The sequence below is a fragment of the Sinocyclocheilus grahami genome, unplaced genomic scaffold, assembly GCF_001515645.1.
Source record: "Sinocyclocheilus grahami isolate Dianchi unplaced genomic scaffold, SAMN03320097.WGS_v1.1 scaffold176.1, whole genome shotgun sequence".
Classification (NCBI taxonomy): Eukaryota; Metazoa; Chordata; class Actinopteri; order Cypriniformes; family Cyprinidae; genus Sinocyclocheilus; species Sinocyclocheilus grahami.
This window is the reverse complement of record NW_015505355.1, coordinates 2,055,194-2,082,740: the sequence shown is the minus strand read 5'-3', so window position 1 is coordinate 2,082,740 and position 27,547 is coordinate 2,055,194. Positions and strand designations below refer to the sequence as shown.

General features: G+C 36.9%; 1 protein-coding gene across 1 annotated transcript in view; it reads right to left on the bottom strand.

Annotated features, from left to right (window-relative positions):
• Positions 1-27,547, bottom strand: part of kmt2cb (lysine (K)-specific methyltransferase 2Cb) — a 134,740-nt gene that overhangs the window by 94,460 nt on the left and 12,733 nt on the right. Inside the window, exons 3-5 of the mRNA XM_016283713.1 lie at positions 24,214-24,302; positions 12,677-12,830; positions 6,330-6,515 (exon numbers count right to left, since the gene is read on the bottom strand). Of these exons, the coding sequence (XP_016139199.1) occupies positions 6,330-6,515; positions 12,677-12,830; positions 24,214-24,302 (429 nt within the window). The remainder of the gene's footprint in view (positions 1-6,329; positions 6,516-12,676; positions 12,831-24,213; positions 24,303-27,547) is intronic.

Genomic DNA, 27,547 nt, shown 5'->3' with positions numbered 1-27,547 from the left:
CCATTTTAATTTAGGTGTGGGGGGGGGGGGGTTGTGTGAGATGGTGCTGATTGATTAACCACTTACACAGAAATGACTCATCGTAAATACATCATGGGACAAAAATGCATCCATCACAGCAGCGCATCTCATTACACCCACCCCTCCTCTATCCACCTGCTGGGACGGCTGACATATACGAGGGGTCAGCGGTGATTTCAAACGCAGCGTGTGCTTCTGACTGACATTCTGAGTAATCCCACAACAATAGATGGGAGATGATACTAAATATAATTTCTGAGAACAACGTGCCAGATTATTTTACAAAGTAGCACTAATACTGTATATAAAAATGGGGTTTCATGCTATTTTGCATAACCTAACAAAGTAATTAAATGATGTACACCATCCAACAAACTCAATCATGGAAAGCAACACAAACAAACATGGTTCAGCTGATGACAGTATATAACTACCATGCAGTACTGGAAATGTCTGAAGGTGCTTCATGCGGCCTGCTTCATTTTTTTCTTTGTACCACAGTGAATGCAGGGATGCACTAATATTAGAATTCAGGCCAATATCAATATGTCAATAATTATGTTATGGTTAATAAATTAATGGTTTTGCAATTCTATTTTCTCTAAATAAATAAAAAATTACATGCTAAAAACTTTTTTAACATCTTTGTAAAAACTACAAATCAATTTAGCCTTTACATTATTATAATGTATGCATGAAAAATGGATGTTCATCTTGAGATATTCAATTTGCTAAACATTACATTTAAAATATTGTTTTAAAGATTAATTTTAAGTGAGTGACAGAAAAATATATCTTAATGTAAAAATAAGGAAAATGAGCATTAACAATTAAATATTTAAAGCTGCAGTCCGTAAGTTTTGCCTCTTTGTCGCCATCTCTGTTTGAAAAACTGCAATTGCAGCTGTGTGCGGAATTATCTAGCTTGAGTGGGTTGTGCTCCGGCACGGCTCCAGCGCGGATGAATCTAATGTTCTGAAGAGTATGTGTGGCAGTCAGTCACCGCACCGGTGTGGATATTGTACTTTGCACTCACAGATTCTAGCCTACGTCTTGGAATATATGACTCAAATAAGCATTTTGACCGGATATTGTTATCTGAACAAGTAAGTAACAAATCTGCCACGTTTGTTCTGACCAACTGAGGAAAAAAGCATTACAATAAATCGCGCTACCAATGGTGATTAAATCTAAATCAGCTCATATCACATTCAAACCATGCAAATTATTATTATTGTTATACTTTATTCTCAAATTGTTAATGTTAACAACATCAGCACTGCGTGCCTATGAGTATAGCGTGTATAAGCGAGTAGATTTCAATTTCTGTACAGTAATCTCTAATTGTCATACCACTCGACTTTCATACTAAGAAATTCTTTTAACCCAAAAGGCAAAATATGCTCCCTTCGAACTGGTTGTCTTTAAAATACAAATATTGTGTAATCCCAGGCTATCTGTAATCAGAAGCACATTTAAATATATATATAATATAATTTAATTTCATTCACATGATTTTCATAAACTTTCATAAAATTACAATCCGCCATCAAAATGATACATTTAATTATTCTGGCTGCTGTGAGAAAAGGCTATAAACGATCGGCCACCTGCAGGATCCTCACATGTGATAGCCTAGTAGCCGGGACATCTTCTTTATGTTTACAGACGTGATGTAATGACGCAGTGCCATGCTCGAATTTCCCGCGAAAACCTTACCCGTACCACTCAAATTAGAAAACATTATTATAAGCTAAGCGTTGTGAATCGGGCTAAAGTAAGGCGATAGTTTTGAACACTGGCTGGTTTTGTACTTGCTCAAATATTGATTTCGAATCATTTTTAACCAAAGAAGTTACGCACTGCAGCTTTAATACGGGCTGATACTGATAAAGAAAAAAATATTGACCAATAATTGATATGGTATCAATTGTGTGTGAATGTCTAAATATACTAGTTAATAAAGTTAATAATAAATATTTCCCAAAATAATTAAGAAATATACAAACATCTAAGGGAAACAAAGGTGGTTAACTACTATAAAAATAGCCATAATGAATGAATGAAAAAAAATATATATATATAATATTTAACACAAGGTTTCATAATGGAAATAATAATTTCTTAATGATTAAAGAAATTTCTTTCGATTTTGGGACAAACTATTTATCATAAGGTTAATAATTATAATGACTACTTCCCAAAAGAAAGTACAGGGACAACTGGGGGACAAAAATGCAGTTAATTGTCAAAAGGAAAATCTTTTTTAAAAAGCCCTTTAAAAAATAGGCTCAATTTAAAAAACAAAACAAAAAAAGTGGTTCATGACAATTACATGAAATGCAATATTTTCCAACCAATATCATAAATCTATGTTAATTTTCTATCATGCTGCTGCAAATGAACCAATCCAGAAATTCCCTTAAAACTGCCTTTTTCCACCGTCGTCTCACTTCTCCACATTCAGACCTGCTGCTCGATAGTGCGGCCCACAGATGACAAAGCTCAGCAGGACTGGCGAACTGCCAACAACAGACTGGCAGCACATTACGTCACACGGGCCCCTGGGAGATGGCTGATTGGCTCCAAAGAGCCAAGACAAATTAGGCAGCTGTGCGAGAGAGCAGGGAGAGGGCCCTTTGTTGGGCTGAGCACACGCTGGGGCCGGCGTCTCACATCTCGCTCTGTGACTCCCAATAGCTGCTGGGTAATGATCAGCTCGGGGAGAACGCTCGCAGAAAAGCAAACAGCCATGTGCGTGTTCACACCTTTGTGAATGAAGATCAGGCCTCAGGATTTACATCTATCCCCATAATGCCGCGTTATTTAACACGTAACGTGTAAACAATGTTGCTGTAGCACTATGCCATTAAATGCAGCTCAAACATGGCATTTGTTTATTGTTTAAACAAACATACAAAATACGGGCTAGATTAGTTCATAATGTAGAGGACAACATAAATGGCAAATTATGCCAATAATGTTTCATACTTATTTCACCTACACCTACAGAAGGATCATGTGACTCTGAAGACTGAAGTAATGATGCTGAAAATTCAGCTTTAAGAAAATACATTTTCAAAAATATTACAGAAAACTAATTAAAATTAGGATAGTATTTTACAATATTACTTAATGTATTATGATCAAATTAATGCAGCCTTGGTGAGCGCTCAAACATGGCATTTGTTTATTGTTTAAACAAACATACAAAATACGGGCTAGATTAGTTCATAATGTAGAGGACAACATAAATGGCAAATTATGCCAATAATGTTTCATACTTATTTCACCTACACCTACAGAAGGATCATGTGACTCTGAAGACTGAAGTAATGATGCTGAAAATTCAGCTTTAAGAAAATACATTTTCACAAATATTACAGAAAACTAATTAAAATTAGGATAGTATTTTACAATATTACTTAATGTATTATGATCAAATTAATGCAGCCTTGGTGAGCAAAAAGAGACTACTTTCAAAAACATTATTAAAAATCATAATTTATTCCAAATGTTTGACTGCTATATACAACATATAGCTTTTACAGTCATTTAAATATACAATTTATAACATACAGTCAACCAGCACATATCATCACAAAATAAATAAAAGGTAAATGTCAGTATGCATTTTACACCATTCAGAAGTTTGGTGTCAGCAGGATTTAATTTTTAATTTTTAAAATAATACTTTTATTCAGCAAGGATGAATTAAATTAACGTGGCGATAATGATTATAACTATTTAAAATAATTAAATGAATTAAATAATTTCTATTTAAAATAAATGCTGCTATTTTGAACTTTATTTATAAAAAAATCCTTAAGCTAAATATTAAGCAGCACAACTATTTTCAACACTGATAATAATTAATGCAGCCTTGGTGAGCAAAAGAGACTACTTTCAAAAACATTATTAAAAATCATAATTTATTCCAAATGTTTGACTGCTATATACAACATATAGCTTTTACAGTCATTTAAATATACAATTTATAACATACAGTCAACCAGCACATATCATCACAAAATAAATAAAAGGTAAATGTCAGTATGCATTTTACACCATTCAGAAGTTTGGTGTCAGCAGGATTTAATTTTTAATTTTTAAAATAATACTTTTATTCAGCAAGGATGAATTAAATTAACGTGGCGATAATGATTATAACTATTTAAAATAATTAAATGAATTAAATAATTTCTATTTAAAATAAATGCTGCTATTTTGAACTTTATTTATAAAAAAAATCCTTAAGCTAAATATTAAGCAGCACAACTATTTTCAACACTGATAATGATAAATGTTTCTCGAGCAGCAAATCAGCATATTAGAATGATTTCTGAAGGCTCATGTGACACTGAAGACTGGAGTAATGATGCTGAAAAGCAACCCACAGATGACAAAGCTCAGCAGGGCTGGCGAACCGCCAACATCAGACTGGCAGCACATTACGTCACACGGGCCCCTGGGAGATGGCTGATTGGCTCCAAAGAGCCAAGACAAATTAGGCAGCTGTGCGAGAGAGCAGGGAGAGGGCCCTTTGTTGGGCTGAGCACACGCTGGGGCCGGCGTCTCACATCTCGCTCTGTGACTCCCAATAGCTGCTGGGTAATGATCAGCTCGGGGAGAACGCTCGCAGAAAAGCAAACAGCCATGTGCGTGTTCACACCTTTGTGAATGAAGATCAGGCCTCAGGATTTACATCTATCCCCATAATGCCGCGTTATTTAACACGTAACGTGTAAACAATGTTGCTGTAGCACTATGCCATTAAATGCAGCTCAAACATGGCATTTGTTTATTGTTTAAACAAACATACAAAATACGGGCTAGATTAGTTCATAATGTAGAGGACAACATAAATGGCAAATTATGCCAATAATGTTTCATACTTATTTCACCTACACCTACAGAAGGATCATGTGACTCTGAAGACTGAAGTAATGATGCTGAAAATTCAGCTTTAAGAAAATACATTTTCACAAATATTACAGAAAACTAATTAAAATTAGGATAGTATTTTACAATATTACTTAATGTATTATGATCAAATTAATGCAGCCTTGGTGAGCAAAAGAGACTACTTTCAAAAACATTATTAAAAATCATAATTTATTCCAAATGTTTGACTGCTATATACAACATATAGCTTTTACAGTCATTTAAATATACAATTTATAACATACAGTCAACCAGCACATATCATCACAAAATAAATAAAAGGTAAATGTCAGTATGCATTTTACACCATTCAGAAGTTTGGTGTCAGCAGGATTTAATTTTTAATTTTTAAAATAATACTTTTATTCAGCAAGGATGAATTAAATTAACGTGGCGATAATGATTATAACTATTTAAAATAATTAAATGAATTAAATAATTTCTATTTAAAATAAATGCTGCTATTTTGAACTTTATTTATAAAAAAATCCTTAAGCTAAATATTAAGCAGCACAACTATTTTCAACACTGATAATGATAAATGTTTCTCGAGCAGCAAATCAGCACATTAGAATGATTTCTGAAGGCTCATGTGACACTGAAGACTGGAGTAATGATGCTGAAAATACAGCTTTGCATCACAGCAATAAATTATGTTTTAAAATATATAAATATGTATTTTAGAGACTATTTTAAATGTTAATAATATTCCACAATAATACAGGTTTTACTGTATTTTTGATCAAATAAATGCAGCCTTGGCTAGTATGAGACTTCTTTAAAAACATTTTAAAATCCTACCAACCGTATACTACCAATACTAACAGAAGCGTACTACAATCATATCATAGCTTTAGGAGACACTGAACTTTAAATGAAAGCATGTGGGACAAATAAGCATTGCCATTTGCTGAGACGATGCAGAGGGTCACTTTAGGACAAATCCTGTGTTTGCTTCATATGAGTCTGTCTCCAGGATATTAAGCAAAAACACACACATACTAGAGCACTGCGTGCAGTTTTCAACTGGAATAACCCGTTTTCAAACAGTCTCTGCCTGAAATCTCATCCAGATGAGGATGATTCAAGCAGTGACGTCAGATATCAGCGCCCCGCAGCCGGTAACAGGCCTACCGTTCAGAAGAGCCCTTACAAACACCGTCACAGAGAGCGCAAACGCACACACACACACACACGTAACACTTTCCTCTCTCTAACAATGGCCAAAAGCATCCAATCTATTTCAAAGGGGCCGGCCGAGAAGAAAAAAACAGTTGTGAGAGAAGCCCCATTTAGCTGAGCTCATTTAAACATAACAGCTGATGTCATAAGACAGCCCTGCTCGCCTCAGCCAATCAGCTTACCTCTCTGGGCCCCTGTGCCTCCCTGATTGGCTGGCAGCCCCACTCTTGTCGTCACGGTCGTGGCCCTCCTCTGCAGAGGATTGTGGAAGTGGAGGGTCGTATCCGGGCGTGACCCTGAATGGCTTCAGATCCCCCTGGCCCAACAGGCTTCGACCAGCGCAGTAACAGAAGGCACAGAGCTGTTCGCTGTGAGGAGATGAGAGGAGCGCGGTTAGCCAGTGAAACGAGATGGCATATATTACAGTACAGTTCTCTAATGGGTTTGAAGGAATGTTTCGGTTGAATGCTGAACGTTCCTTTAACCCTCAGAGATCTACTGATGCAAAACTGCAACAATTGCAATAAAAAAATACTTATTTTCACTCAGTGTATAACATATAAACAACATGAGTCAAAATCTGCTAAGAGGTAATAATGGAACTACAGTTTTAAAAAGATTTCACTATTGATTTCAACAGGATATGCATTTGCAGGGGTTTCAACATACGCGTTTTGTTATTAGAGACAATAAAAACCACTTTTGTGGATTTCAAAAGAAAAAAAAAAACAGTCATTGATTTTGCGACAGTGTAACGCTTTTGACCAGCCAAATATGTCAGTGTCTGAGTAACATGTAATTTAAGTCACAAAATATCCATTAAATAAGTATAATGAACTATGCAAAAAGCATGACAATCGTCTCCAGTAGGGTTGCACGATAAATCACATGCGATTATCATGCACATCTCGTCAGTGAAGCCGGTTCTGTGATTAGTAGTAAATCTCCATCACCTGCTTTCAGATGGAGTGGCATTTACTACACAGAGCCGTAGATCACTGACAAGCTACGCAATATCACGTTCATAATTGAAGGCAATTCGTCTGCGATAATGAACGCGATATTGCGTAGCTTATATTATTAAGAAAATAATACCTTAGGGGTCTTCGTGATCAACCTTTTTTTCCCACAGACAACAATTTATTAAGTTATTCACACAAACAAAGCCCATTCAGTAAATCTTTCACGAGTTATTCCAAATTCAAAACACAAATTCTGTCATCAATTACTCACCTTCATGTCATTCCAAACCCATAAGAACACAATTAAACATAAATAATAACTACAACATAAATTTCCTATTACTGTTATTAGGGATGCACCGAATGTTCGGCAACCGAAATTATTAGACCAAAAGTAGCAACAAAAGCTCTTTCGGTGTTCGCCCCAATAAGCGAAAAGACCAAATAAATTGTACCGAACATGACGTGACGCGATAAAATAGAGGCGCGCACTAATGCAACAAACATGACGGCAGTGTGGAAGCATTTAAAACTGTCCGAGAAAGAGGCAAAAATCATTACAAGCACCGACAGCGAGAGACAGTTTAGTACTGCATCGCATGTCTCCGATGAGAAGTGGAAGGGGTGGTTGTTGCTGGTTACTGTATGATGACTGAAATCGCTAAATGCCTTTAAACAATTAAATAAAACTGCAGAACGATGTGTTTTCTAATACACGAACGAATTGCATGTATTCAAACAGAGCTGCATGATTCAAAGTCCAAAGCGCGAGAAAAATCTGCGCTGAAATAGTGTTATTCGTCAGTTGCTCAGTAACATTTTTATGAATTTTTATAAGGCATGTGACAATGCGATACGTGCAACAAACGTCTTCCCAAATTCGTAATGAGAATCATTTATAAATCTACTGTTGTCAACAAAAAGAAGCACTGAGGTCTTCCTGCGGGATTCTGCCCAAATAAAAGCTGAGAAAAAGCAAGAACTCCAACAAAGTTAATAAATGTTTGTATTGTAATTTTACTGTTGTTCTGTAAAATAAAACAAAAAAGATAATAATAATTACAACAGCTCTATTAATACATTTATTATAACATTCACACATAGTGTTCAGACTGCGATCTGTAATGTTTTCTAATGTTTTAAAAGAAGTCTCTTCTGCTCAGCAAGGCTGCATTTATTTGAACAGTAAAAAATACATGCCTGATTCAAGAAGGGGGTCTCAAAAATGGTCAAAAAATACTATTTTACTATCTTGTTATTTTAAGTTAAATTGTGTTTTATTGGTATAATGTCTGCTAGAATGTTAGAAATGTTCCGTGTTAAGCTCATTTTGGCTATTTAATTTATGCAATGGTGAAAAAAATTGGCAAAATGGGGGGGAAAATGCAAAAAAATGTGTTCGGTCTTCGGCCCAGTGTTTAATTTTGTTTGGCTTCGGCTAAGAATTTTCATTTCGGTGCATCCCTAACTGTTATTATAGTTGTTGAAAATAAATATGCATTTTGTAATTACATTCTGTATATACAGTATATATATATATATCTGGATTTCTGGAAGGGCCCTTCGTGAAGGGATTCACTTGTTCTCTTTTCATTTGGAACGCTCCTCAAATTACATCTCCTTCCCCGAGTGCCCTTCAAGGCGCAAAAAAGGCTATTTGGAATTCATCCAATAATTTTTTGGTTTTACTGAAAATATCTACATCTGTATTTCAACACAGAATGAAAGTCTTGGATTTGGAAAGACATGAGGGTGTGTAAATGACAGAATTGACTTTTTCAGTGAACTGCTCCTTTAAATCCTTTGAAACTATGCAAGCCATTTTTATAATAATTATTTTTGTAAAATATGCATAAACAGAAACATTTTATAACCTGCGGCTTTCTAAAAACGCATTTAAGGAAGGATATCGATGATATCAATGAACTGGAATCTTTACATTTGTACCATACATACTGAAATACACTGCAAGAGAACAAAAGCTCCAAAGAATAAAAGTTACCTGAGTGTAAATCTCTACACGCTACACTCAAAGGAGATGACAGCAAGAAAGTTTATACTACTAATAAGTGTGTGGGAGTGTTAGAATTCACACATGCTGTGTCTTTTATTTTCACACTCCCTGAAAATGGGAAAATTTTCAACAATTAAACTAGAACTCCTCACTGGAATAAGAGTGAGGAGACGGCTTCATGCTAACTTGTTTAAATATAGCTACACAACATTTAGACACAACAGAAAGGCATAACCGTGAAAGGCAATATTATGAGTAACTCCTACTTCACAACTTTCTAGTGCAACCATTAGATCTTCATGACAGACAAAAAACTCCCTCAACTTGAAAACAACTATTTTAGTGACCATTCACTACAGACTGGACAAACATTCATTTGTGCTGAAATGTTGCTACGTCAAATCTTCTATCATTTAATGCAGTTGCAAAAACATAACATTTGACCACTGCAGTGAATCCTCCAATAGTTATCAGTGAGGTTGTTGTGTTGTCATCACAGCTTAAAGAGGAAATAAATATTGATCAGATATAAAACGGGTCCCCACATCATTGGCCCTCATGGGCAGTACAGTCCGTCCCAAAGAGCCTTTAATCTGTTAACAGCCTTTCATGGACTGGAGTCTTGGAGAGCCGCGGCCGTGGTGAGCTGACTGTTTGGACAGGGGTTTGTGTGTTTATGTGTGTTTGTGCATGTGTGGCACGGGAACCTTAAATTTGTAGTGTTACATCAACATTGAGGCACATTCAGCTGAGAGCATAAACAAACAGACACGGTGCATGAACATGCCTACAAACCCAGAGACAAACCCAAGAAAAAGATTTCAAACTAGCAATAAAGGCTATGTACTGCTATATACTGTGCAGTATATACTTTATACAGCATAATGCGCTGTTTTTATTAAAAGAAAATGTGGCGTGCATTTGCGCACTACAATTGTAGTATGCAAAATTTGTGTTATCTGCAATTACACGTGTTAATGTGCATTTTTGGATTTGAATCCAAATCATCTTTTTGGCGGTCCAATCAAATGAGTTACAAAAAAGGTCTATGTTTGAAATGGCATACTAAAATCTTACTCTTACCATTTCTGCTGTATATAGTATGTATACAGTGCACAGTATGCATAGAATACCTGGACTGCCAATCACATTTGCTAAAATGTGACGTATGCAACAGCAGGATAAGCTATGCAATGCATCTGACTTCTATTGTGATAAGTTAACTAATGCAGTTGCAAAAACATAACATTTGACCACTGCAGTGAATCCTCCAATAGTTATCAGTGAGGTTGTTGTGTTGTCATCACAGCTTAAAGAGGAAATAAATATTGATCAGATATAAAACGGGTCCCCACATCATTGGCCCTCATGGGCAGTACAGTCCGTCCCAAAGAGCCTTTAATCTGTTAACAGCCTTTCATGGACTGGAGTCTTGGAGAGCCGCGGCCGTGGTGAGCTGACTGTTTGGACAGGGGTTTGTGTGTTTATGTGTGTTTGTGCATGTGTGGCACGGGAACCTTAAATTTGTAGTGTTACATCAACATTGAGGCACATTCAGCTGAGAGCATAAACAAACAGACACGGTGCATGAACATGCCTACAAACCCAGAGACAAACCCAAGAAAAAGATTTCAAACTAGCAATAAAGGCTATGTACTGCTATATACTGTGCAGTATATACTTTATACAGCATAATGCGCTGTTTTTATTAAAAGAAAATGTGGCGTGCATTTGCGCACTACAATTGTAGTATGCAAAATTTGTGTTATCTGCAATTACACGTGTTAATGTGCATTTTTGGATTTGAATCCAAATCATCTTTTTGGCGGTCCAATCAAATGAGTTACAAAAAAGGTCTATGTTTGAAATGGCATACTAAAATCTTACTCTTACCATTTCTGCTGTATATAGTATGTATACAGTGCACAGTATGCATAGAATACCTGGACTGCCAATCACATTTGCTAAAATGTGACGTATGCAACAGCAGGATAAGCTATGCAATGCATCTGACTTCTATTGTGATAAGTTAACTATAAGTATTTTCAGCTTACTTTTTTCTGCATTATGTTTCTTTTATTTGATACCAACAGTTACTATACATCTTTTCAGCTAGGAAAAAAAAACAAGATACACAGTACTAATTTCAATATTTTCCCTCGCAGTTATATCATTGGGTAATTATACTACATATATTTCGGGCATCAGGGAGCCGCTATTATACCTGGCATTGAAACGGCTTTTGAATGCACGATCGTTTTTCAGTTTCACTTTCACTTTCAAGATTCGCGATCGCGCGTACTCTGTTTAAACTATGGAGCGGCAGTACTTACAAGATTACAAGATCTTGTAAGTACATTTTACAAGATTAGATGTTTGTCAGTGGTGCTCAGGATCTGCAAATCATTCGCCATCGACCTCAGTCATCTCTCCTTACTCTGTTTATGTGGTAAGTGAAATTTTATGTACTGTAATGTAACAGGCAAATGTTACACTGTGTCTACACCTGACGCGACAGTTGTCGCGCCGCACCGCGCCGCATCAGCTAAAGTCTGTCTACACTGGATGCGACAAAGCGATCATTGAAAATCATTTGAAATTTGTGTCAGCACATCATAAATTTGTCGTGTTGCGCCGCGGCGCATCCAGTGTAGACAGCATCACTGATTATAATGAGTTAAACTATGGAGCGGCAGTACTTACAAGATTACAAGATCTTGTAAGTACATTTTACAAGATTAGATGTTTGTCAGTGGTGCTCAGGATCTGCAAATCATTCGCCATCGACCTCAGTCATCTCTCCTTACTCTGTTTATGTGGTAAGTGAAATTTTATGTACTGTAATGTAACAGGCAAATGTTACACTGTGTCTACACCTGACGCGACAGTTGTCGCGCCGCACCGCGCCGCATCAGCTAAAGTCTGTCTACACTGGACGCGACAAAGCGATCATTGAAAATCATTTGAAATTTGTGTCAGCACATCATAAATAGAACGTGGCAGCAGTTTACTGTCGGGAATTTGTCGTGTTGCGCCGCGGCGCATCCATTGTAGACAGCATCACTGATTATAATGAGTTCTATACACTGATCTATATATAATGAATCTCTATTATAGATCAGCGGTTCTATAGTATTTTGTCGCGCCGTGCTGCTCGCGTCTGGTGTAGACACAAGTGTTAGGAATCGTTATTTGCTTCCTGTGCCTTATAAGGATTCATGCTTCGGGCTCAAACCCCCACCCCCCGCCGATGTCATCGTCCATCGCGATGTTTCACTGTAGACATCGTCCGATGCCAATTTTGTAGACATCGCCCAAACCTAGTAGCAAAAAGCAATACATGCACACATACTTCGGCACACAAGTGTGCCAACAGGCATTGATCGTTTGACCTTCCATTTTGAGATTTTGGTAGAAAGGCACAATACAGCCAAACAGGCTTAAATCACAAAGCCATTCACAAACGTTCACACTGACACACACACACACGTCCGCATGCGCACGCTACCCACGCCGGCGGTGACTCAGCCTGGCGAGAGGATGCTGCTCTGACCTGCTTTTAGCTTCTCCAGAGGCTGATGATGTTTGTGCCGCCCCCGTCTCAGGGCTCGCAGGAAGAGGGGATGACGACTGCTCCTCTTCCTCCCCCTCTGCAGAAACTGCCACGGCAGCGGCGCCCACCGTCTCCTCCTGCTGCTCTTTAGTGACTGATGAGAGACACAGAAGGAGAGATACATCCATGTTCATTACAGCTGCACCAATACAGACATTTTCAACAAAACTGATAAGATTAAACCTTAAATGCATGAGTGTTTCACCTGCTGTATTTACCTATTTAAAGATGAATTTATACACTACAGTGATTAGTGTAATTTAAAAATATTTTTTTATATTTAGAATTTTTATGTCATTTATGTGGTCTATTATACAGTATCTACATTGAGGAAAATAAAAGAAATGCTGTTAAAATCAAACTTGGCATCACTTATTTGTTACCAATCATGATTTCACTTGTACATCAGCGAGTTCTCAAACACATGCAGCATCAAAGAGCCTGGATCGTTAATTGCTCTCAGATACTCTGTTGGGAGAGTTGGAGCAAGTTTGAAGTCCTTTTAGGAAAGTCAGTTCATTCAGCAGCCATCTTGCTTACGTTCTCAGACATGCAAACCACTTGAAAATAAAAACAAATGATCAATTTACTGATTAAAAAATGCAAGCAACTTTTGTCTATGAAGGGTCAGAAAGCTCTCAGATTTCATAAAAAGTATCTTAATTTGTGCTCCGAAGATGAACGAAGGTCTTACGGGTTTGGACCGACATTAGGGTAAGTAATTAATGACAGAATTTTTCATTTGTGGATGAACTATCCCTATGAACTACTACGTATTTGTGAAAAAGATTTTATAGGTACAGTGTACTTATTGTGTTCATGTTGAATTGCAAAGCACTTTTGCTGCTATTAAGGTGGGACACGGTTAAGGGTCAGGTTTAGTGGTCCGAAAAAGAAAGAAAGGCAACAGGCATTAGAACAACACAAGGGTGAGTAAATTATGATTTAATTTTCATTTTTGGGTGAACTATCCCTTTAAGGGTTGGTTAAGGGTCAGGGTGAAATGTGTAATTTGTAACTACATAAATGAATTACAGATGTAATTACATGCAGGTATTTTTTAAATTAGTACAATAAAATAAAGACAATGTAAAAACATGTATGTAGACAATAAGTGCACTGTATCAAAAGAATAATTTAAATGTTTGTACATTTAATATAAAGTGGGTCTATTTATTTCATTCTTGTGGAAAAATGTAGTTGAATGTAACAAAAACTCATAAACCGTTTTAATGCAAGATTTACACTGCATGACAATTGCATTAAAATGAATTTCAAAAAAGCATGTTGTGACATTTAACTAACATTTCAAACATTATTCACTTTTAAAGATGTCTATTTTCTGTGATTTATTAGTGCATTATTATATTTCTTAAAGGTGCAATAGGTGATTGTCTTCAGAAAAAATTTTTGGTATGCTGGCTGAAAGTCTCTTCACATCCCGATAGCAATCATTAAGTTAAGTGGTCTAAATGTATTTATATGTATTTAAATATTCTGTGGAAGGCGTAGGACAAAGAAATGTTCGTCCAATCAAAACGCTCGTTCCGAGCATTTTTATTGGCTTTCCTACCTGCCTGTCAACATGTGTATTTGCATACCTCTGCGCACCCTGTTCGCGCAGACATGTTACGTCTTCAGAGCGTTCACGTACGCTGTGCAGACAGAGCGAAAATGGCAGGCAAACATCAACAACCTGATCTTCCTTCCTGGTCTTGTAGTACTTTTACTAACTGTACTATAACGTTTTCTTACCGGTGAATGACACATGATGTATTGTAGTAATGTTGTCTCTGGTATTCTGGTCTGTGAGCGTATATGCGTTCAGGGGGCGTGGCTTTGGATGCAATTTGCAGAGAGGGTGGGACGTTCACTTTCAGTGCTATCAGGCTAAAGTTAGCATTTTCCAAGATCTCCTACTGCACCTTTAACATTATTTAAATAAGTCTATTTGTCAATTTGAAAAAATTTTTATGAATAAATTGATTTTATTTTTTAAGTGGCCCTCTTTTTCTTCCAACAGGCATACAAGCACAGCTACTGTCTTTTTTAAAAAGGCAGAAATCTTCAAACTGTAGCTTCTTTAGCTCAAATGACACTGTAATTTTCAAGTTGGTAAAGCTAATGCATATTTTCATTGTGGAGTAAACAAACAGATTATGCATTTATCAAAAAGACGACTGGTTCTTTTAACCGAAACGTGAGATTTCCAGGTCAGTGTAAGTGTTGAACCCCTCAAAAGGAACGTCACAGCCTCGGCTAATGAGACTGACAAGTATGCACGGCCTATGACTGCATACCTTTGCCTCAAATGAATTTTCATCTATGAAATGTTTGTTTATTCTGAACAGTGCAAATTGATTCCAGGGAACCAGCCTTTCAGTTTCAGGCCAATATGTTTCGTTTTTTTAAAGATCCCAAATGACATGTGAACAATGGCTGGATTTGCACAATGTCAACAGCAGCCTGCAAAACAAAAGTGTAGAAAGACCCAGGATCTTTGGTTTCGCTGTTTCGAACGCAAACAAGTAACCTTTTTGATTTATGGGGAAATATGCAGAGCACATGTGCCGTGTGTTAATAAGAGAGAAATTGGGAAAACTGTCGCCTCGGAATGTACACAATGTGGACAATTAGAGGTGTGAGTCACCTGTGACTAAGAGCTCCTAGTGAGCCGAGATCTAGTTGTGGTCTAAAATAGACCGCATTGAAACTACAGCTGCAGTCAACCACCTCCTGTATTCATCTTATCCACTGCAGTCTAATTGCACGGGGCTTCAATGGAACTACAACAGACACTACAAATCAGGGTCAATTTGTAAAGAAAACTAGTTACTGGATCTTATTAAGGAAAGCACCATTATTAGCAATGCTTATACTTATGGTTAGAGATTTGAGCAAAACGTAGGCGCTTTGTATTAAACTTCAACAAGTCATCCCATAACATTTGCACCAAAGACGTGAACGGATTTCTCAAATTGTGCAGGTTGTTGGAGAGATGTGCCACTATTTTTCTAAGCAATCAGTTATTTCCACTAGCTGGATGATAAAATGGGTGAAAAATCCCCATGGATGAAAGAGACTGTAAAATATGCATATCGCAATGGCATGTGATATCTGGATTATTATTTCAATAATAGGCTACTTCTAAATGTTGCAAAAAGTTATGTAACACACTCAGTATAGCCTATAAACTGAATAACAACTCCATAGAAACTAAACAGCAATGTGTTAAAAAACTAGCAATTTGCTACAAACACCCAGAACAACTTAGAGGTGGTAAGAAATGCAGAAAAACACTCAGAAAAGCTACATGGTAAAACAATCGAAATACCTTAGCAACTAATAGCAACATGCTAAAAAAAACTTATAACCACAAATACATTTGTGTTCTGCTAAATACACTCAGAGCTCAGAATAAAGAGTTCGTCAATGGACCGAGCGGCGCGACCGACTCGACAGCACAGGGAGGACGTGTTTGCTAGCGCCATCGAACTGGCAGCGCGGCACGAACTAATCTCACCAGCGCGGCGCTGATCAGCTACAACAGCGCAGCGCGAACGTTAAAGAAGCTTGTGTTTTTCCCTGCATGTAACATAATGAAGATCAGTATTAAGTTATTACATGTTTTTGCTTATTATCTTTCATATTACTACATATAAACAGTAGTAGTGAAAGCTACTTTAAAGCATGTGTATATTTAGTAGCCACATGTTCAAAGCAGAAACTTCCATTGTCCTCTTTGAATTAAAATATTTTATGGTTTCATTCATCAAGGCATATTTTAAGTAAATTTTACATTTAAGGATATTTGTGTAACTGTAGCATATGATTATACTGGGAAAAAAAAAAGAGTAAAATGTACTGATACTTTTTTGCCAGGACATTAGGCTATCCATTAATTTTCCCTTACGGAAATATGGAAGAAAACAATGGTTTTACTATAGTAAAAGTGCAGTAACCATGGATTGATTTTGACGGATTGATTGTCATTTGTTTAACACACAATTTAACTACTATGGTTAAATGGTTAGTGTGATAAAATCATGGTTAATTTTCATGTGTTTTCCGATAACCCTAAAACAGTGCAGTGCAAAATTCAAAATACATCATATTGAATTTACATACACTGTCCCCAATTTTTAAAGAGTTTTTAAAAAATTACTTAATTAAATTTGATTTATTTATTTATTTAATTTGGAGTGTAGAGAAAAGCCTTAAAAAACTAGCAATTTGCTACAAACACCCAGAACAACTTAGAGGTGGTAAGAAATGCAGAAAAACACTCAGAAAAGCTACATGGTAAAACAATCGAAATACCTTAGCAACTAATAGCAACATGCTAAAAAAAACATATAACCACAAATACATTTGTATTCTGCTAAATACGCTCAGAATAAAGAGTTCGTCAATGGACCGAGCGGCGCGACCGACTCGACAGCACAGGGAGGACGTGTTTGCTAGCGCCATCGAACTGGCAGCGCGGCACGAACTAATCTCACCAGCGCGGCGCTGATCAGCTACAACAGCGCAGCGCGAACGTTAAAGAAGCTTGTGTTTTTCCCTGCATGTAACATAATGAAGATCAGTATTAAGTTATTACATGTTTTTGCTTATTATCTTTCATATTACTACATATAAACAGTAGTAGTGAAAGCTACTTTAAAGCATGTGTATATTTAGTAGCCACATGTTCAAAGCAGAAACTTCCATTGTCCTCTTTGAATTAAAATATTTTATGGTTTCATTCATCAAGGCATATTTTAAGTAAATTTTACATTTAAGGATATTTGTGTAACTGTAGCATATGATTGTACTGAAAAAAAAAAGAGTAAAATGTACTGATACTTTTTTGCCAGGACATTAGGCTATCCATTAATTTTCCCTTACGGAAATATGGAAGAAAACAATGGTTTTACTATAGTAAAAGTGCAGTAACCATGGATTGATTTTGACGGATTGATTGTCATTTGTTTAACACACAATTTAACTACTATGGTTAAATGGTTAGTGTGATAAAATCATGGTTAATTTTCATGTGTTTTCCGATAACCCTAAAACAGTGCAGTGCAAAATTCAAAATACATCATATTGAATTTACATACACTGTCCCCAATTTTAAAAAAATTACTTAATTAAATTTTATTTATTTATTTATTTAATTTGGAGTGTAGAGAAAAGCCTTACAAACCTTTTGTAGCCATTATATAAAATTGCAATGTTAAAGTTAAATAACATTACCTTGGACGTTCCCTGGTCTTTGAGACAAAAAAAATCCCATATATATACTATTTAATAATAGTTCAAATTTAAAATGGGCAATATTGTGCTGAATGTAGAACTTGATGACAACAACAATAATAACTAAGTACAAAATAAAAATATATATACTAGAAGCTGGCTGTGCTCCTCAAGAGGACTATAGTATTGTAAATTTATTAAAGTCTTATATATTATATGTGCATTTATTCAAAGTACAATACTACTGTTTACATGTAGTAGAAAGATAAGCAAAAAAACATGTAGCTAATAACTTAATACTATCTTCATTATGTTACATGCACGGAAAAACACAAATTCTTTAAAGGAACACTCCACTATTTTTGAAGTTAAACAGTTGAGTTTTACCGTTTTCCGGATCTGGCGGTAGCACTTTTAGCTGCAGCTTAGCATAGATCATTGAATCTGATTAGACCGTTAGCATCTCGCTCAAAAATGACCAAAGAGTTTCGATATTTTTCCTATTTAAAACTTGACTCTTCTGTAGTTACATCGTGTACTAAGACCGACGGAAAAGCCGATATGGCTAGGAACTATACTCTCATTCCGGCGTAATAATCAAGGAACTTTGCTGCCGTACCATGGGTGCAGCAGGCGCAATGATATTACGCAGCGCCTGAAAATAGTCCCCAGCACGCTCCCTGTGCAAGCAGGTGGTCACGTTGGTTATGTTGACGGAAGTTAGCCTATTTTCAGGCGCTGCATAATATCAAAATCGCAACTTTTCATTTTCCGTCAGTCTTAGCACACGATGTAAGGAAAAATATCGAAACCCTTTGGTCATTTTTGAGCGAGATGCTAACGGTCTAATCAGATTCAATGATCTATGCTAAGCTGCAGCTAAAAGTGCTACCGCCAGACCCGGAGATCGGCTGAATGGATTCGAAAACGGTAAAACTCAACTGTTTAACTCTAGGGGAGTTGGAAAATGAGCCTATTTTCAAAAATAGTGTAGTGTTCCTTTAATGTTCACGCTGCGCTGTTGTATCTGATCAGTGCTGCGCTGGTGAGATTAGTTTGCGACGTGCTGTCAGTTGAATGGTGCTAGCAAACACGTCCTCTCTGCGCTGTCGAGTCGGTCGCGACACTTTAATACTGCGCTGTTTCGTCCCACTTTCGGTGTGTTTGGCTTCCCATACTTTTCTCCTTTAAGGATACACTTTCTGCCCAGTGTTTTACTTAATCTGTGCAATCTGGCAACCCTGTGCGCGCGCTGACTGTTGGCAGAACGAGCGCTGATGATAAGAAAACATACATGTGCTGAAGTTTAGCGATCTCTCCACAGCGATTTCTGCTTACATGAAAGTGTCATACAGCCAATGTGTGTTTGTTCACAAGCCATTTGTGCCACTTGTGTAACCAAATCTGCCATGATTAAACTTTCACCGAATTTCAATAATGGATCTATTGTGTTTGAAGAATAAATGCATTTTGGCTACCTGTGGCAATACAATGGAGGACATTTACATAAATTGGAATTATTTAAAGATATATTACGAGTTTCTAAAGTTTTTACCAGTTTTCATAATGTTAGTTGAAAACGGCATGGCAATGTTATTATCAGTGTGTATTAACGATCTTCGGGCAAATTTACTGCGCGATCTGAGTGGTTTGTCTTATTTGCAAACAAATTGTCACTTAGAAAATCTAATGTGAACACAGATACCAAAACACTAACCAAACCCATGAGTTTTGTATTATCATAGTTGTTTAACCCTTTAACTGTCACTCACATTTTTGAAAATAGACGTGAAAGTGCACGATCCAAACTTACATTTTTATAATTCATGAACGAAAACATTTTGTAACATGATATTGACGTACCATTTTCATGGTAATGCAATGTTTGATTTTAAAATGGGTTTCAAAGGATTAATTTGGAGATTTAAAGTTTTCAATTGATATATAATTTCTGATGATTTCTAAAGTGTGATGGAGAAAAAGGCAACAAAGAAGACTTTTTTTGACAAAGGTCAGAACTCCTGTTATGATGTAGATTTTTGAGGTGCACTCTTGTCATAAATTAATCTATTACTTTTCCTACATAGATATTTTACCAATGTGTTTGTAAAATATTATTTAGGAGTCTTAGACCTTTCCAACGATATATAGTTTGTCATGATTAGATTAGGATTTAATTGTAATATAGTGAAATAAACTTCCACAGAGGGGACGGGTGACAGTTAAAGGGTTAAATGAAGTCAGTGTATATGTAGTCAATGGAGGTTGGTTAAAGGACACACGAAATGTTATTGCATTTACCCTTTTGATAGAATAATTGTTATTAATAATCGTGATCATAATTTTTTATCAAAAGAATCGTGATTATCAGTTTAACCATTATCGTGCAGCCCTACTATAAAAACATACTACGAAGATTGCCTGCACTGAATAGCGATACGCTAAACACACTCAGACCTCGGAATACCTTAAATAGCAATATGCTAAAAACACTGTTAGCATCTGAATACCAATTTGCTAAACACTCAGAAGTTCAGCAAATGAACAGCAACATGCTAAAAACACCTTAGCAACTAAAAGTCACTGTGCTAAAGAACACTAAGAACACTATAATGTCTAAATAGCAATATTACTGTTATTGGGGGGGGGGGGGGGGGGGGGGACATGCTAATCACACTCAGAAAAGCCTATTAACTCAATAACAACATGCTAAAACACTCAGAACACTTCAGAAACTAAACAGTAATGTGCAAAAAAAACTATTTTAGCATCTAAACAGAAATTTAGAAAATATCTGCAAACACCCTAAGATTGAAGTTCAATCTTAAGTAGTAAGAAGTAAGAAGATTGATTTTGCACTGAATATGATTGCACATAATTTCATTGTACTTTTTGTATAATGACAATAAAGTTCTGAAAAAAACACCCTAGAAACTGAACAGAAACACGCTAAAACACTTACAACACCTTAGCAACTAAAAAGCAATGCCCCGGCAACCATTTGCAACACTCTGGCATTGAGGCAGTGGGTTTTGCACAGGCAAACATCACTCACATTTTCTTTAGAAAAAGTACAAATGTAGTTAGAACAGCACTTGAGAAAAAGAGTGAAAAGGCTGACAGCTTCCTCCAAGAAGCAGCACTTTTTTTTTTAATCTTGAGTAGTTCTGGGTACTGAAGGGTCTTTCATAATTATGGTGCCATTTACTTCAGTGGTGACCTTGACACAGAGGTTATTTCAGGGGTTCAGGAGGCTAAGCAGTTACTGACAGCACCTTTAATGATGCCAGCTCGTATTATTGACTGCAGGGGGTGTTCCAGCCTTCAAGGTGAAAGTGACTTGATATTCAAAGGCAGCGTCAGCTCTCCTGCAGTGTCAAGACAACTCACCTGGTTATTACAGCTCCACGCACGCTCCACAGAACGAATGAAGAAACTAATATGACAATTTCAACTAATCCAACTATGAAAAATGGCCTATATTGTAAATAAATACAAAAACAGACTGTATTCTTACAGTATTACTACTTCAGGTTTTAGACAAGACAAAAAGCATGATACATTTGTTTTCGTGATGCTAAATGTTGTGGATTCCTGCAGCATTGGGGAGTAACTATAAGTAGTGATACTTCCAGGTGTAATTCAGCACTGGCAAGATGGGCTTTCAATAAAACTTGGCTGACTATGGCATTCAGTTTTGGTAAAAGCTAGGGAAACTTCAACACACATAATGCACTGGGCTTGATCCAATGTCAGTGAGCTGTCAGTGAGTTGGTGATAGAAAAATGCAGAAGTACGATCTGTAGTTTTAACTAAAGCCCTGGAGCTTTCAAAAGTCCAACGGATGACGCGTTTTGCGCAGCTTTTCCAGTAACAAGACTTTTTCTGGTTGCCACTTTGTGCGTCTCTCGCAGATGTGGCATTAGAGAGTCCAATTCATTACATACAAATCAGTTCACTGAATTTATAACCAATACAAAAAAAAAAAAGATTCACAGATTGTTTTTTTTTTCTTGATATAATTGTTCTGAATAATTATAATTCCCCAAAAAAGGATTAAACTTTACTTATACTTAATACTTATTTTATAATAATATTATTTGCAATCATATTATAATAATATATGTAATAGGATTTTTAATTTGTTATATTTCAAAATATTTCACAACTGTTTTTTTTCATTAACTAAATGCAGCCTTAGGCCCCAATCAGACAGAACGCGCTTTTTGCAGTGAGAGGCGCCTTTTTTAAATTGTTTTCTGTCGGCAGTGAGCGTTCTGTGTGCTGTTTATGCGCCCCGGGCGCCTCGCATTTTAGCCGCTTGCTGTGCGCCTCGCGTTTTTGGAGGAGCGCTCTGAAATTGAAAAAAAAGCAACTCTGAGCGGAAAAGCGTCCGACGTCATTGTCGTTTTTTTCCATTGTCCAATCGAATGAACGGAGAGGCGGGCCTTCCGTTGTGGTGACGAAAGTTTACCCTTTGCTTAGAAAGTAGTGATGGGAAGTTCGGATCATTTTACCGACTCTGACCTTTGAGTCTCGTTCAGCAAAATGAACGAATCTTTTTTCGAGTCATTTCATTCATTTTAGCAAAATATAATTAAAATGTTACGTATTACTTCCCTAATATGTCTACTACTTACGCAAACGTTGATCACACTACAAAACTGCTATAAGTTGCGCCTCGCGTTTTCAAACCTAAAAAAAACGCATTCGGTGTGATCGGGGCCTTAGTGAGAAGAGACTTCTTTCACAAACACTTGAAAATCTTACCAACCCCAAACTTTTGAATGTTACTGTAAATTTGATAATGCCTAAATTATGGTCAGTTAAATAAACTAATATTTTTCTTGCAGTTAATAATGTCTGTTTAATTTGAATGCTTTCATAATGATGAGCACACCTCTCAACAACCCAAACAATTTGAGATGTCATTCGTATCCACAGAAACTAGTTCTACACTAGTGAGGTGACAACACTTAAAGGGGTCATGAACTGAGAAACCAAAATTACCTTGATTCTTTGACACATAAGAGATCATTGTACTATAAAAACATCCTGTATGTTTCAGACCTCAAAACTTTCTTATTAATCTAAAACGGCGTATATTGAAGCCTGTCTGTCAAAACGACAGCTTAAGGAACGTGCCACTTTATGACGTAATAGTGTGAATAAACACCACCTCCGCAGAAGATGATCAACACCTGCTTCTACATCACTGCCTATGTATGTGATCACTATTGCTTTGTCTGTTAAACAGACCGCTTGATATGAGAATTTATGCATTTTTAACCTAAATCACAGCAGTTCACCTGTGAAGGACGTAGGCTGTCAAACACACAACTATTAGCCAATCATAGCAGTGGGTCTTCACTTCCGAGTCTACAATCTGCCACACCTATTCAAACAGAGCGTTCTGATGAGGGGGTCAAAAACAAGACAGAAAATAGCCTATTACTTCTAAATTATGATGCTTTTTGTAAAAATATTGATAACACTGTAAGTGGACCTCAGAGAACAGGACAAAATTAAAAACAGAAGCAGTTCTTGATGACACCTAGCCTATAAGAGTTAGGAGTAAAGATAAAAAATGGTTTTACAAAATAACACTAATTTACAAACCCCTCTAAAGCCAAAACAAGTAATTCATCTGCTTGTGAACCTGAACGTACATCATACAGTCAACAGGCCAACCACGAGCAGGCAAAAGGGACGAGAAAATGAGGGGAAAATGCACAAGATGAGATTTTAAAAGGCTTTCAGCGGGCATTAGCTTCCAGCGGCTGCGGCGAACCTCAATCACATGCTTTGAGAGGTGCTGGGGCGACTCCAGAGCAGAAAGGCTGTGGCTGGAGTCAAATCCTTTCAATTAGAGCTAGAGAGCGGAGCCATGTGGAGACGGGCGAAAATCTCATCAATCCTGCTCAAGGAGTGTGGACGGCCGAGCCTCTCGAAAGCTCCTCCTCGGCCGGCCAAGGTTTGAGTTAGATTGACTGCGCAGCTGGGAAAGAAAATCAATTCTGGGCTCCACATAGTGATTTTGTTTATCATTGGAACTGCCTCAGAGGAGAGGCAGCCTCGCTCTCTGACTCTTGGGGAAGGGGGATGTGACGGCTGAAAAGAAAAGACTGACACAGGAAACCCAGAGCGCAGGGAAAAGATGTTTAAACATGGTATATGTGGGGGAGGAGAGAAGAAAAGAGAGGGAAAGCAAGCAAGGAAAGGAGGGCTGCAGTTACCTGTCTCCTGTGTGCTTTCTGTTTCTGCGGTCTCCATTCCATCTGTGCTGTCTTCATCCTCCACCAGAGCTCTCCCTCGCCCCCGATTCCTGAAAAAGAGAGATTCATTAGCACGCTCGCTTCAGGGAATACTGGTTGATTGTGAATGAGTTCAATACAGCCCCAGCTGTCACCGAGTGTCCGCTGCCCCGGGGCGAAGGTGGGGCGGCCCTGTGAAAACAGTGTGTTTGTGTGTTGGCACGTTTGTTTACGTGCGCTGAGGGGGAAGTAACGGGTGCGAGACCTCTCATTAAAGCTGCTGCTCAATGGATGAGCTTCATGAAGATGTCATTTCCGCATTTACTCAGAAGTCCCGAGGGCGGATACACAACCCTGCTCTCAAACCTAGATTACACACTCAACCGTGTTTCATCTTCTTGGTGACTCAGTCTCACGAGCAGTGTCCAGTCGTATCAGGTTTTGGTCTGTGCACGGCATATGCGAGCATTTAAGCGGTGCATTCATCGTGTGGGTTGTGTGAGCTGTAATCGCACAATAATTAGCCTTTTTGGAATAATTACAATGAAATAAACTTTTATGGTTTTAAAACTTTGCTGCATACATACATACTTTTTATCTCACAATTCTGACTTTTTTTCTCAGAATTGCGTGATATAAACTCACAATTGCAAGTTATAAATTCAGAATTGCGAGATATAAAGTCACAATTGCGAGATAAAAACTCGCAATTCGGACTTTTTTTCTCGCAATTGCGAGTTTATATCTCACAATTCTGACTTTATAACACGCAACTACGAGTTAAAGTCCAATTTTGAGGGGGAAGACTGATATGTTCTCAGAATTACGAGTTTATATCTCGCAATTCTGACTTTATAACTCGCAACTGAGAGTTTATATCACGCAATTCTGAGAAAAAAAGTCAGAATTGTGAGATATAAACTCGCAATTGCGAGAAAAAAAGTCCGAATTGCGAGTTTTTATCTCGCAATTGTGACTTTATATCTCGCAATTCTGAGAAAAAAAGTCAGAATTGTGAGATAAAAAGTCGCAATTACCTTTTTTATTTTTTATTCAGTGGCGGAAACGGCTTCCATAGGAATTCTTACAGTGGTAACATAAATTGTATTTCTTTAGCTTAAATCAGACACCAAAAGGATATTTTTCAGGCTTACTGAGCCAACACACATACACATTTAACAGTTATGTTTTTTAACCATATAGCCAGAGAGTTATGGCTTCTCCTATTGATTTTTTTTTTGTTTGGTTAATGGCCCATCTTTTATTTTTATAATGTACAGTACAATAAAACATTTTCACAAGCTTCACATACTGAGACTCTAATGAGAATCACTATTGAGAATAATTTTAAAAACTCCTCTAAAGTAAAATTTACATTTAATTTGTATTATTTAAATGTAATTGTATTTCGTTTATTTTGAGGTGATATATGACCTGAACGTGTTTACATGAGATTCCTCTAAATATATATGATAACTGTACAATAAAAATCAGTCATTAAAATTAATATTGTTAAGTCTTCAAATGTGCACTTTCATGTCCTGTTATTAGTCTCTGTTAAGTATGCTACCACAAAATTTACTGCAGACTAATAGGGAAGAAAAGTCATCTATAATCTAGCTATTCAAATAAATCAGGTTAATCATTTAAATCCCATTATAATGACTCTATTTATTCAGATCATTAAAACACACATGCAATGTGTGCAGAACAACATGATAGCTGTATGAAAAAATATCTACAATACCAAAAGATCAGAAAATAATTCTTATCACTAACACTAGGAGTAGGGTTGGGAATCCAATACCAGAATTGGATACTTAAGGACAGGATTCGGATACGTGTTGTAAATTAAAATTTCGATTCCACCTATCAATTCCAGTGTGCGCGTACTTTTTTTTTTTTTAGGTGGCGAAAAGGGGCTGTTAAAAATTTATTTGTCTTTGAATCATTCATTCAAGAGATTCATTCAAACACACTGATTCATCCATTAAAGTCATTGAATCATTCTATTCATACATTCCATGAGATTTTGTTTAGTTGTCTAATTTCTTCAGAATTGTGAGAACTACAACCTCAATTTTTTTTTTAAAAAGTCTAAATTTATCTAGAATCGTGCAGCTCTTTTTTTGCACACTAACAGCTTTTAATTGAGTCCAGTTTTTATGTAGCCTGCTGATTTTTGTTCACGGTATTATGCAGCAATTAAATGTTTTGCAAAAAGAGACACAGAATAAATATGTTTGATATATAAGTGTTTGACTTTCTTTTAACCACATTGGAATTGAAACTGGGAATCTATGAGAATCAGAATCGGAATCGGTAAGCAGAATCGGAATCGATCAAATTCAAACGATACCCAACCCTAACTAGGAGTTTTACGATAGATGTTCGACAGATACATAGTCAATCCAGTTAATTGAAGATACTTCATTACGCCAATTAGGCTTTTCCAGTCCACCATAAACTAGGTATAACTGTGACCTGTTAAATGCTTTATACGGACCAAAAAACCCTCTAGTTCAAACTCATGCATGTGAAATTAGTTTGACACTTCCTTTTGGTCATGCTGCTTAATTCGTTGTGGTCATGAACTAATAGAGCTCTGGAGTTTTTCACATTGTGTATGATGCTGTCATCTGACCTCAGAATACTTCTTCTGTTTCCTATAGCCCCATCAAAAGGTTTTATGATGTAAAATTGGATTCTTATGGATGTTTTTCTTAACCAAATGACATGAGGCTGTAAATCATGGCTTCTAAAGGCCTGTTCATAACAACACGAATGCTCTGGGCATGTGACCAAAAGCACAAATCCTACTGGCTGCCCAGTTTTCTTCGCAGTGGGATGAAAATCCACTCCATAAAAAATCCAAATCTTATTCTCAATCCAAACGTATTCCCAATCCTATAACATACACATATTGCACAGTCCGATTGTCTGCAACACTAATAAAACAGTCCTGCGACCCATTCTTGGTCACGATCCCCAACTGAGAACAAACACGCATCCAATACAGCCAAACATCCATTTCTACACGCGTTTCTACACATCCTGCCCACAAATGCGCAGTAAAGATCCATGGCTGTCAGAATCCCGCGGGGGACTCTTCTTGTCTGATCTATGTATCACTTCATTAGGGCTGTGCGATTTGGGGGAAAATATCAAATTGCGATTTTTTTGACAAATATTGCAATTGCGATTTGATTTGCAATTTTAAATTTGCAGAGTCAAGCTTCAGCTCAATATTGTCAATAATGTGCAGCACAGTATGGGTATCATTACCCTGCTGAAAAAAACAATAGAAACCATCACA